Source organism: Humulus lupulus, chromosome 6 (genome assembly GCF_963169125.1).
Source record: "Humulus lupulus chromosome 6, drHumLupu1.1, whole genome shotgun sequence".
Classification (NCBI taxonomy): Eukaryota; Viridiplantae; Streptophyta; class Magnoliopsida; order Rosales; family Cannabaceae; genus Humulus; species Humulus lupulus.
In genome coordinates, this window is record NC_084798.1 from 218,508,007 (window position 1) to 218,521,372 (window position 13,366).

At 32.9% G+C, this 13,366-nt stretch overlaps 2 protein-coding genes across 2 annotated transcripts; one reads left to right on the forward strand and one right to left on the reverse strand.

Moving 5' to 3' along the window:
* Positions 1–5,363: 5,363 nt before the first annotated feature.
* On the reverse strand, positions 5,364–8,695 carry LOC133786086 (receptor-like protein 6). The gene is made up of 3 exons (XM_062225300.1): positions 8,436–8,695; positions 7,066–8,339; positions 5,364–5,914 (listed from the first exon to the last, which is right to left on the reverse strand). The coding sequence occupies exons 1-2, from the start codon at positions 8,693–8,695 to the stop codon at positions 7,196–7,198; spliced, it is 1,404 nt and encodes a 467-aa protein (XP_062081284.1). The 3' UTR covers positions 5,364–5,914; positions 7,066–7,195.
* A 1,133-nt stretch (positions 8,696–9,828) lies between these two features.
* On the forward strand, positions 9,829–12,554 carry LOC133783369 (receptor-like protein kinase FERONIA). The gene has a single exon (XM_062222983.1). It carries the CDS (start codon positions 9,881–9,883, stop codon positions 12,425–12,427), a length of 2,547 nt encoding a protein of 848 aa, XP_062078967.1. The 5' UTR covers positions 9,829–9,880; the 3' UTR covers positions 12,428–12,554.
* The last annotated feature ends 812 nt before the right edge of the window (positions 12,555–13,366 follow it).

Sequence of the window (13,366 nt, forward strand, 5' to 3'; positions counted from 1 at the left end):
TCTTCAGGTGTCCCCCTAACATAACCGAGTGCCTTCTCTCTGCATCTCCAAGCCTTAATATAACTCATATCGATCCCAAAATTATTCTTCATATCCTCCTTTATGCTGTTTGGTGGATAGCTAGTGCCATCAGTAGCATATTTGTTCTTGATAAGGTGCCCAATGACAGAAGGTGCTGCTTGACGGTGGTCTTTTTGTCGCAATTCTAGTGAGCAAGTATGTACACTATTATAAACAGTGATCTCAAACATCTCTGATCGCGCTACTTTTTTCCCTCTTATTCTCCAACCACAATCAGGATCCTTGCAGGTGATATACAACACATCAGTACCAGACTTCTTAACCATAAACTCAAAATTATTCTTCATTGCAAAGAGAGCCGCTTTGGTTTTCAATTCCATCTTGTTCTCAAATGTCTTCCCAAGATGTAATTCCCCCAACGCTATACCGGATGAGGGTGATTCAGAACGACTACAAGCTATGATATCTTCTTTTGTAAACATGGGAGCACTCCATTTTCTGTGATCTTCTGTTGAACATATTGAAATGTTCCCTGTATAGTTATATTCTATTCCACCATGACGACTAGAGCTGGTGCCAGGTGTTCGGCGTCCTTGACTTGGTGGGTTCGTCCGTGCAATATGACGTATTGGTTGTTCTTGTGCTTCTTCTACTTGCAAATGTTCAGCTAATAGATCATCATCCACCGAATTGTCTCCTAATTCCTCATTGTGTTCGGCTACCGGATCGTCATTCACATAGGGGTTGTACTCATACTGGTTGTCCCTCAGGTCACCAATAGGAAATCCTAAAGTACTGGCTGCTCCCTCAGGTCCGGGAGTGGAATATGGGTCTGCAATGACAATCTTTTTAACAGGAGTGACACACAAGGCCAACCTTTCTTTAGATGTTACTCCTATGAATGCACGGACACCAAGATCACTTTCAACATGAACGGGTGTAAACGGTTGGTCGCCGCAAGTGTAAGGAACCTCCAATTTCAACTCATACATCTGTTTATCAACTTTAAGTTCCTTGTGCAATATGTCAAGAAGTTGCAAGTACGTTACAGTATCCTCCATCGGTATCACCGTGCATTGAGGGTCCTTGAAAATCCACTTATTCCCTTGTAATTCCCAAACACCATTGTAGGATACAAAAACGTAGACAATAGAGCCTGTGTTGGAAAAAAAAACATTAACATTGTCAGGAAAACTGTCATTTTTCCAGAAATGCAATAAAAAATAACATTATCGAGCTTTATCGAGCTATTATCGAGTTGGAATCGAGCTACCATTTCTCAAAACAGAATACAAACCTAACCAAACCCTCCATCGAACCCCTATCGAGCTATTATCGAGTTATCATCGAGCTACCATTTCTCAAAACAGAACATAAACCTAACCAAACCCTCCATCGAACCCATATCGAGCTATTATCGAGTTAGCATCGAGCTATCATTTCTCAAAACCGACTATAAAACACAACCAAACCCTCAATCGAACCCTATCGAGCTCATATCGAGCTACTATCGAGCTCACATATTATAGATCCATTCGACCCCTTCTCGAACCCTTATCGAGTTTCCATCGAGCACTAAACCGAACCTATCGAGCTATTATCGAGCTAACATCGAGCTACATCGAGCTCTTACAAAGACCTTCTTCTACATACCATCGAACCGTTATCGAACCGTTATCGAGCTTCTATTGAGCAAAAAAATTACAGAAAACCCAGAAAAACACAGATCGCGGAATCTCTCAAAAAATCCCGAAAAATACACCAATATAGGCTCAGATCTGTTCAAAATAGCCAAAAAAAATGTAAACAAATAATACCCAACACAAAATGTAAAATCTCATTACCCATGGTTTTTCTCCTCCAAAAACTCTCAAAATAGATGTTGCCTTTGATATTAACGAATTCACAGAAACAATGGAGATAACTAACAATGATTTTGACAAGAAAATTATACAAAACTGTAGGTTTTATGGAGATTTCGTGAGAATTAGAGAGAGAGAGGGAGGAAAGTGGAAGAGAAGGTTTTGTGAATTTTTGATATAATGAGAGGGGTATTTTGGGTATAGGAGGAAAGTTTAGCATTAATTTGAAAATATTATTAATGTTGGGATTTTTTGATAATATTAGGTATTATTAGAGATAAAAAGTGAAATTTCCCTTTATAAAAATAATACCCTATTACACGATAAAGTGATCCAATAATTCATTGGACATTATTATGTGGTCCTATACCATTTATTACATTGGATTACTTCTGTTTATGACATTATTATGTGGTCCTATGACCTTTATTATTACACAATGACTTTTCTTTAAAGCATTTTTCACTATTGCACTCTACGATCATATTCACATTAATTCATTACTGCACTAAATAATAAATCTTATATTATTAGATATAAAATATTAAAAATAAAGTGTTTATGTCTTTTAGGACTATGTTATTTCGTTACTTGTTTGGACTATGTGTTTTAATAAAATATTTTTTCGACCATATATTTTGTAAAATGATTCAAATAAACTCCTAAATTTGATTTTGATAAAAAAAATTTTGAATGCGCATACAAAAAAAATAAGCACGTATGCAACAAGATGTTTGAACTTTGTTTTCGGTACTGTAAATTATTCAGAATTTCTTGAAATTTTGCAGGATGTCTTAAATGACTACAATGTACACCATAATATAAAAAAAATTGATTTTTTTTTTATCAAAGTATAAAATACACTAACTAACTGCACCGGTACATCCAAAAAACTTGATGTGTCGTAGTCTTTCCCAATATATATATTAGTCTTTATTTGTGTCATTCTTACAAATCTACCAATCTAATTTTTCATTCTTTCTATTTTTGCTTAGCTATATATATAAATATATACTTCATAAATTAATATGTTATATTTTTTCTAAATTAATATATGTTAGTAAGTTTATATATATTAGTTAAACATATATTAAAACAATTACTCACATATATATATTAATTTATATTCTACTTCTATAAGCATATATTATATTTTTCTTAGTAAAAATGAGAAAAATGAAATGCTGGATTGGTATTTTTGTAAGGAAGATACAAATAAAGAGTAATATATATATATATATATATATATTATAATTCTAATCATAGTGGAAAACTTTGAAAAAAAAAAGGAAAGTTTTTTTTTTATATCTCTTCTATATAATAAGTGTGTAGATAATGATAATGCTTGATTTTAACAGTTTTTTATTTTTTTAATATTAACTTTAATGAAATTTACTTATATTTAACAGAATATTCTTATATTTAATGGTAGTTTGTAAACACTTAAACTTAAATAAAATAAAATAAATAATTAAAAAAATTAAAATAGAATATTTTTTTTAGATATTTTACAATAATAATTATTTAAAAATAATAACTAATTAAACAAATTAAAATATGATATTTTTGAGATATTTTATAATGATAATTATTTTAAAATAATAAATAATTAAACAAATTAAAATATGATATTTTGAGATATTTTACAATAATAATTATTTAAAAATAATAAAATCATATGTTTTATAACTTAAATAAAATTTAATTAAACTTAAACCCACTTATTAGAATAATATCATATTAAACATATAATATAATATACTATGAATTAGCAATAATTTTTTCAAAAAAAAAATAGCAAAAAACTTAAATTTAAAATTCACGTATAATATTTAATATTGCATTAAATATATAATATATAATCTCTTGTTGTCACCTCTAAATTCAAAAATTAGAAAAAACATAAACTTCAACAAATATAAATAAATTATTTAATTAAAATAGGATATTTATTTGAAATTTATATGACATTAATATAAATTTAATAAAAATAATTAATAAATTATATAAATAAAACTAAACAAACATGTATATTGCACGTTGTTGCCTGTATCTAGTATATCTCTTCTATATAATAAGTGTATACATAACGGAAATTTTTGGTTTCAACAATTTTTTATTTTTTTAATGTTAACTTTAACAGAATATTCTTATATTTAACAGAATATTCTTATATTTAACGGTAGTTTGTAAACACTTAAACTTAAATAAAATAAAATAAATAATTAAAAAAATTAAAATATGATATTTTTGAGATATTTTACAATAATAATTATTTAAAAATAATAAATAATTAAACAAATTAAAATAGAATATTTTTCAGATATTTTACAATAATAATTATTTTTAAATAATAAATAATTAAACAAATTAAAATATGATATTTTTGAGATATTTTACAATAATAATTATTTAAAAATAATAAAATCATACGTTTTATAACTTAAATAAAATTTAATTAAACTTAAACTCACTTATTAGAATAATATCATATTAAACATATAATATAATCTATTGAGAAACTATATTAAACTATATTTTTTTAATGGTTAAGATTTCAATATTCACTCACTCACTTAATTAATACATTTATTTCAAAATTTATATGACATTAATATAAATTTAATAAAAATAATTAATAAATTCTATAAAGGGTTTATGCATTTTTAGACCCTGTATTTTGACAAATTACTTTTTGGATCCTGTGTTTTCTAAAATAGTTCAAATAGACCCCTAAACCCGATTTTGATCAAAGTTTTTTTTTAACTAAAATCACAAATAATTTATCAAACTAACAACTCAAAACAAAAATACAATCATTCTGCCTAATAAATGTCTTATTATATTCAATTTTTTGTTCATCAAAATCAGGTTTAGGGGCCTATTTGAACAATTTTACAAAACACAGGGTCCAAGTGTGGAAACATTGGAAAAGCATACAAGCTAGAAAGAAAGATTTTGTTGCTCATTCTGCAATGATCTCAGGCTGTGGTGTAAATGGCAGGCAATCGACACAATTGAGTTGTTTGAAGCAACGAGCATATTTGCCCGAATTCAGTCACGTACAAGGGCCTCATCTCTGCTTATAACCATGCTGGCTTAGTTGAAGAATGCTACATGTGTTTTGACTTCATGAAGGACCAAGGGCAAGGGAGGACTATTGGAAGAAGCTCATGAGTTGATAAAGACTATGCCAATCAAATAATGTACTTTGAGAGCATGACATTAACTAAAATAACTGTAAAACCTTAAATAGCATGTCCTGCTACATCAGAAATCAGGAGCTGTAAATTTGAAACAACTAAAGAACAGTAAAAGAACAAGACAAAGTTTACTTGGTTCAGACCAAATAAGTCCTGGAGGCAGAGGCACAATTGAGGTCCCTTGTCAGTCCACAATATTAATCAAATTTAATACACCCTCAATGTTTTCACCAATCTTATTATATAGCAACCTTTTTTTTATAAGAAGAGAAGAAAATCACCTGTCCACGAGTGGCTTCCTCCCAAATTTATTGAAAAACCTCACTTATGGCTGAGGAATACCGTAGTAGACAAAGAGAAAAATACATAAGGAAAAAAAACATATCTCACACAAGAAAAACAAAGGAAAACCACACAGAAAACCAAAAACATAAAATGCAAATACAAGATGATTTGTCCAAGCATACACTATAGGCTTTTCACACAATGAATACAAATCAGATGACTCAAACATCAACACATCAAGTTACTCCAAACACCAGTCTAAGAATATTTATAGACCCTTATGACCAATGAGAGACTTCAAGTTGAAAAGAGGATTGGTCAATCAGAAAAAAACTTCCAGCTAACATAAGGGCTTGAGTAAAGACCAAATGTATAGCAACCCCAAAAGCAGTGGGACACTTGGCCAAAGGGTAATGATCATCAGCACCTAAACCCCACCAAGTTCGGCCAAAGAAGATTGAAGGGTGACACCAACATCATCAAAAGATAAAGAAGTTGAAGAAGACAGCGATAACTCCTCACCTCATGTATTGTGGTTATAACCTATAAAGACAAGAGAAAAAAATATATTAAAAAACATCACACTTAAGCATTGTAGAACAAGAAATTTAAAGGTAAAAAAATGCAATATTTGATGTAGTAATCAAGAGACCTACAAAGGCAAGTTAGAAATAACCAATACCCCAGATAATATACATTGTCTCACATCAAACCAAATTAATAGTTTTATTAACACTTGTTCAAAGCCAAAATGGATCATAAACTTTGTAGTATTTTTTCCAATGAAGGTATTTATATATGCCCATCTCGATATATATGAACCCATTATATGGATAAATACCCAAATTTCTCTTTATCTAATTGCATGGCTACATTTACGAGAATTAGTTTATATATAAAACAAAGAAGATAGATTACAAACATCATAATTCTACAAACCAAGGAGAAATCATTTTCATAATGACATTTGGATGACTTAAAAACAAATCAACTAAACTAGTGACAAGTGGAGACCAGCCGTCTTGACAAAAGAATAAAAAAAAAGGTTTATACCTTTTTGGACTCTGTGTTTTTTTCCATTACCTGTTTGGACCTTGTGTTTTGACAAATTACTTTTTGGACCCTATGTTTTGTAAAATTGTTAAAATAGAACCCTAAACTCAATTTTGATAAAGAAAAAATTGAATATAACAACACAGTTTTTAAGCATAATCATTTTATTTTTATTTTGAATTGTTAGTTTGGTAAATTATTTATGATTTTAGTTGAGAAAACATTGACCAAAATCAGGTTTAGGGTTCTATTTTAACCATTAACATAGGGTCCAAAAAGTAATTTGTCAAAACACAGGGTCCAAACAGGTAATGAGAAAAAACACAGGGTCCAAAAAGGTATAAACCCTAAAAAAAACAAGATATTGAATTGAAAAACACCAAATTCTTAATTTAACTAACTCATTATATAATACAAAATATTTATCAGTCGATTAATAACATGTTAGACTATCAAATTGTTATAAACTGCAAATATAAACTTGCATTAGTATCAGAGTGAGTTGAAATAGTATTGAGGAAAAATAAAAAAATTTGTACAAAATAATAATGAATTTTACTAAAATAAACTTTGAGTTAACCTATAAATCAAAATATATTTACTGAAATAAATTGAAAAAAAAAAAAGACTACGTGGCGTACCTGGGCCTTTCATATAATTAGTATGTTAGGTATGTGTTGAATCTTGGGCCAATCTTCCCCTGTTCCTTCCTTGCACCTAGGCATTAATGCCACTTAAATTATTGTCACTAAGGTACAGATTTTCAAGTTTTCACATTTCAAAAATTGACCTTGGAATTTTTCCAATTAGCTTGTTCCCATCCAAATTAAGGTATGTCAATTGGGATGATAACGAGACATTTGGGATGGTTAGAGGGCCATTAAAGTGATTATCTTCAAGCATTAAATACTGTAGGGAAGGCATTATGAACAAAGCTTGTGGAAGTTGACCATCAAAATTGTTGGAACTTAATTCAAGCCTTGAAAGATGTGATAAATTCTTAATTGAAGATGGAATGGTTAGAGGGCCTATAAACTTATTAGAAGAAAGACTTAGAGATTGTAAAGAAGGAATTATGAACAAAGTTGGTGGAAGTTGACTATCAAAATTGTTGAAACTTAATTCAAGCCATGAAAGATGAGATAAATTCTTAACTGGAGATGGAATGGTTAGAGGGCCAGTAAAGTGATTTCCGCCAAGCATTAGATACTGCAGGGAAGGCATTATTAACAAAGCTGGTGGAAGTTGAAAGTTGTTGAAACTTAGGTCAAGACTTGAGAGTTGTGATATATTCTTAAGTGAAGATGGAATGGTCCTTGAAAAGTTACAATATGAGAGATCTAAAACACTTATGAACTTGAGATTGCCAATGGAATATGGTATTCTTCCATAAAAGCTTGTAGAGTGAAGACGCAATGAGTTTAGTTTACTACCAAAATGAAAATTAGGAAGAAAACCAGTAAGGTTTCTATTGAACGACATATCAATGACTTGAATTTTAGGAAGATGAAAAATGTTTTGCAAAAATTCACCATATAGATTGCAATCAGTAAGAGATAGAGATGTCAAGGAGGATAGGTTAGCCATAGATTCAGGTAGTAGTGACGAAAAGTTCACATTGTTCAGATGAAGTTCTCTTAATTTTGTCATGTTTTGAGCAAATGTTATCGTTGGGCTATATAAAAGGCTAATAGACATCTCATGATCATAATCGTAGTGAATATCATAAGAGAGATCAAGAGACATCAAATTGGACAACAAAGCGATTTCAGAAGGGACTTGACCAGAAAAAAAGGAGTAAGAGAGGTTGAGATGGGTTAACCTCGAAAGCTGAGCAAAGCTTGATGGAATATTAGAAAGAGTGAAGTTGTTGTAGGCAAGGTTGAGCCGGTGAAGTTGACGTAAGCTGAAGAGGCTGCTATTGGAACTCAAAGGCCATTGAAGCTAATTTAAACTCAGATCGAGCCCTATTACTTGTTCTGTTTTGCTGCTACACGTGACACCATCTTACTCACAACAGTCCTTTCCTTCCGTCCAAAACTTCATCTTTGGGTAAGAAAGGGTCTCATCATATGGAGTTGGATAATAATAATCAGTGTAATTGGGCTTTTTAAAGACAAATTCTTGCTTTAATTGCAACAAAGCAGAGCTTATGTGGGGGAGGTATCTCATTCCAGAGAAAGTGAAAGTTGCATTCAGAGCTTGTTGTGTTGTCACTGAGCAACATGTGACAAAGATCATGATGATGAAGAAGAGCAAACGATTTTTCATTGTTCGTGGGAGTTGTGAAAATAAGTTGTAAAAGATGAGTTCATAAATGCTTTTCTTTTCATTTATTTTAGCACAAAAGACACGCAATTATGGAAGTAGATTCACAAGGCTGAAAAGTTTTTAACCTTTCAATTCTAGCTATGCATATCAACTTTCATTTATTTATTTAATTACTCTTTTATTTAGTTGATGGAGCCATACTCATATAAGGAAAGAATATTCAATATATTGGTAAAGTAATAAATAATTGTTTACAAGAAAAAGTCTTATAAATGTTATATATAGATAATACAAATCATTTACTAGTCTTAATATTCAAGTCTAACAAAAACAAGTATTATTAGTCTTGTCTATTATTAGTCTTGAGTTGACATGACACTTGGAAGTTGGACTAGTCTTGAGTCTTCTCCCATTTTACACGTTCCAAACTTAACCAAAATTAAAAATATGCACTGTCATCCAATTAACCAATAAGAAAAGATACAAAATGTATTAAGTGGTCACTTATCTTTAAATTCAATCCATGTTATTATGAAACAAAAAAAGATACAAAATGTATTAATACATGACAAACAAGGAGAAATAACAAAATCCTAAAGAACAAAATTTAGTCTGAAAAAAAAAAACAATTAAAATCTTCACACAGTATCTTTGGAATAGCCTCAGATCCAACGATTATATATACAATACACGATACATTTTGAACAGAATAAATAATATAAATGACAAAGTACAATTATGTTAAATAAACACACCGAAATTTTATAGTGGTTCAGTCATGTTTAGATGAACAGTAATAAGCTAAATCACTTAGCTTTTAGCATGAGTTTCTCGACAAAAAAACAAAAATGTTCACTCATTTCTGACTTGCCCAGATTTCGAGCCAAAAAAGCTGTTAGAAAAAGGCCAAAGACCCCTTTAATAGTTTTAATAGTTATATAGTTTTCCAAGTCAATTCAATTGTATACTTTTAAGACAACATTTTTCACCTTATTATCTTTTCTTGACATTTTATACATCTAGCTAAAAAAGAAAATGGATTAATGAGAAGACCATTTTACCCTTAATAATTAATCAAATAATAAATTTTCTAAATATATATATATATAATACAATTCTTAATTTTCACAGCCACACCACACTTGTATTGTATGTAGCAAATTTTTCCCTTTCCATAAACTTCAAATGATTTTCCTTGCGCTATACTTCTTCTCCCTCCTCAACACAGTAACAAACTCAGTCACCAACAGGCACTTACTCCCCAAGTCCGACATAACCCTCGACTGTGGCTCATCACGAAACAGCACACGACCAGGAGACAGGCGAACCTGGAGTGGAGACGTCAGCTCAAAACTGTTTCCCTTAGATGCTCAAAATAAAGTCTCTGCGTGTGCGGAGGTTGTTGACTCAGTCGACGAAGTTCCTTACAGAACAGCACGGTTCTCCGTCTTCGAATTCACCTACACATTACCAGTGACACCTGGCGTAAAGATCGTCCGACTCCATTTCTCCTCGGCCAAATACAAAGGCTTTGATACCTCCAAGGCCTTCTTCTCCGTCAAAGCCGGTCCATACACCTTCCTAAAAAACTTCAGCGTTTCTCTCAATACCGAGGGTCTTCAAAGAGGAAACAAATTAGTGAAAGAATTCTGCTTGCCTGTAGAGACTTCGAACCTGATCATAAAATTCACTCCTACCACTTCAATGGTTTCTGACGCTATTGCTTTCGTCAATGGAATTGAGATTGTGTCGATGCCCGCGGATCTATACTACTCGGTGCCCGATGCAGGCCTTAGGTTTGTAGGGCAGGCGGGACGGTACTTCTTCACTAACAACACTGCTATGGAGAATGTGTATCGAGTTAATGTTGGTGGAAAATTTATCTCTAGAGATGATGATGATTTCTTCCGTACTTGGGAGGGCGCAGACAGCGAAGAAAGATTTTATTTGACGAGGTACTCGAAAATATTAAGTGTTATACCTGTGACAGGTAGCCAGCTTACCTGGGAATTCCCACAGTACATCGCACCTGCCATGGTCTATCGAACCGCTCTGTCTCCGGGTTTTGTAAGAGAATCAATCAGAAGTTACAATCTTACCTGGGAATTCCCTGTAGATTTAGGATTTTATTACATGGTTAGATTGCACTTTTGTGAGATTAGCAAAGTGATTAAGTTCACAGGTGACCGGGTATTTCGTATCTTCATGCTGAATCAGACGGCAGAACGAAGAGCCGATGTGATACGCTGGAGTGGGGGTCAATATGTTCCCTATTTTAGGGACTACATCGTATCAGTTATTTCAAAAGGAGTAGCCGAGAAGAAACAGAAACTCTCCATCGCTCTGGAAGCAATGCGAGAGCAAACTAAGTATACCGATGCAATCTTAAATGGTGTAGAAATCTTCAAACTGAACGACGCAACTGGGAACTTAGCCGGTCCTAATCTCGACCCGATTCCTCATCCTGTGCCAAGCCAGCAGAATGAGAAAACAAATCGAACGTCAATGGTCGGAATAATTTCCGGTGCAGTGGTTACACTGGCCCTAATAATTGGGTTGTTGGTTCTCTGGATCGGAAGAAAAGTCAAAGAGTCAGGACACAGTTCTTTGACCACTACTAAGTCAAGCAAGGCTTGTGGCTCATCATCAAAACTGCCGTCTCATCGTTGTCGTTATATATCATTGGCTGAGATCATAGCCGCCACAAACAATTTCGAAGATATTTCCATTATCGGAGTTGGAGGATTTGGCAACGTGTATAAAGGGTACCTTGACAATGGGACCACCCCCGTTGCCATCAAACGCCTAAAGCCCAAGTCATCCCAAGGGGTTCGAGAGTTCAGGTCCGAGATCGAGTTGCTCTCCCATCTCCGTCACCGCCATCTCGTCTCTCTCATTGGTTACTGCAACGACAACCGCGAGATGATCCTCGTGTACGAGTACATGGCCCACGGCACCCTTCGTGACCATCTCTACAACACTGAAAAACCACCTCTCACGTGGAAACAACGGCTCGAGATTTGTATTGGAGCAGCGAATGGATTACACTATCTCCATAAGGGTATAAACTACACGATCATCCATCGTGATGTCAAAACTACAAATATCCTGCTAGATGAGAAATTTGTAGCCAGAATTTCGGACTTTGGTTTGTCGAGAGCTTGCCCCACCACCATTTCCAAAACCCACATCACCACAATTGTCAAGGGTAGTTTTGGATATTTGGACCCGGAATACTACAAGCGCCAACAGCTGACAGAAAAGTCCGACGTTTACTCGTTTGGTGTCGTGTTGTGTGAGATCCTATGTGGTAGGCCACCTATTGTAAAGACCGCGGAGACTACTGCACAAGTGGGTTTGGCCGGATGGGTACAGAGTTGTCATCGCAACGGAACACTTGATGAGATAATAGACCCAAATCTAAAGGGTAAGATTGCGCCAGATTGCTTCATGAAATACGGTGAGTTAGCGGTGCAGTGTATGGTGGAAAACGGGACTGAAAGGCCGTCGATGAAGGACATCGTGAGGAGGCTGGAGTTTGTAATGCAGCTACAGAAGAATGCGGAGAGCGACGGCAGTGTGAGTTGGGAGATTGTGAAAAGGAAAGCTGAGGAGGAGGTGACTCTCTACAGAAATTACAACAGCGACAGCGATGGGGCATTTGCTTGTAGCTGGAAAGGAATTTCTGGGACTGTGTTCTCCGAGATAACTGATCATCGGAACGGTAGATAATAAATAAATGAACCATTATTTACCTTCTCCTAAGCAAAATAAGTCTAATACGTACTATGTCTTATGTGATAATTAATGTGAAAACAAAATTTAAAATTGTAATATTAATTTTTGTGTCTTCTTTCTATATCTATGTAAAAAAAAAAGTATTTATCTGTTTTTCTGACTTTTGCTTATTTAGTTTTATAATTTTTAACTTAAGGCCAATTCTTTATTCCTTCCCATGATTTAGTCCAATATGTGGGTCCTAAATTTTTTGCCAAGTGTCAAACTATCAATAATTTTGGTGTTTTTATTTTTTAAAGTTTTTACTTGAAGTATCTGTAATCAACTCTGGAAGGAAATGGTTCGTGACTGTGAAAAGTAAGAAGGATTTGGTAATAAAGCTCATATTAATTAGCCATTTTTGTATATTTGTTTCCAATTAGTTTACATTGTTTAAGAGAAGTGTTTATGCTTTTGTTTTGAACAGTTTACGCGTTTGGAAGAAAAAGTGATCCAATAATTCATTGGACATTATTACATTTGATGACTTTTGTCTCTACACCATGACTTTTCTTTTTTTTTTTTTAAATTCTTTTGAATAATGCCACCATAGTGATGGACAGATGGTTTCCATATTAAATCAATAAAGCAGTAACAGATAAAGCTTATATATATAAATATTTTCTATATATATATATAAATATTATCTTAATGTGTAATCAATTGTTCTAATTAAATGGTAATTTTTGTTCATATGATAAGCACAAGTTCTAATTGTTCACTAACTCCTCTTGTAAGTTGTAACTGAGTGGAGCAATTTGAGTGTGTATAGAAGATCTGAGTGTAATAGGATTAAACCAAAATGTTTCACAAGCGCCATTGAAAGAATGTACTATACAATCACAAGGAACTCACTTCACTGATCCACTTTGTCTTGGAGGAATTTCTCTAAGT

What these genes read in the sequence shown, in the direction of transcription:
- LOC133783369 (XM_062222983.1), top strand. Translation starts at nt 9,881, where the DNA reads ATGATTTTCCTTGCGCTATACTTCTTCTCCCTCCTCAACACAGTAACA.
- LOC133786086 (XM_062225300.1), bottom strand. Translation starts at nt 8,695, where the DNA reads ATGAAAAATCGTTTGCTCTTCTTCATCATCATGATCTTTGTCACATGT. An exon ending in GAAGGAAAGGACTGTTGTGA is followed by an intron (nt 8,340 to 8,435) that starts GTAAGATGGTGT and finishes TTCCAATAGCAG; the next exon opens with CCTCTTCAGCTTACGTCAAC.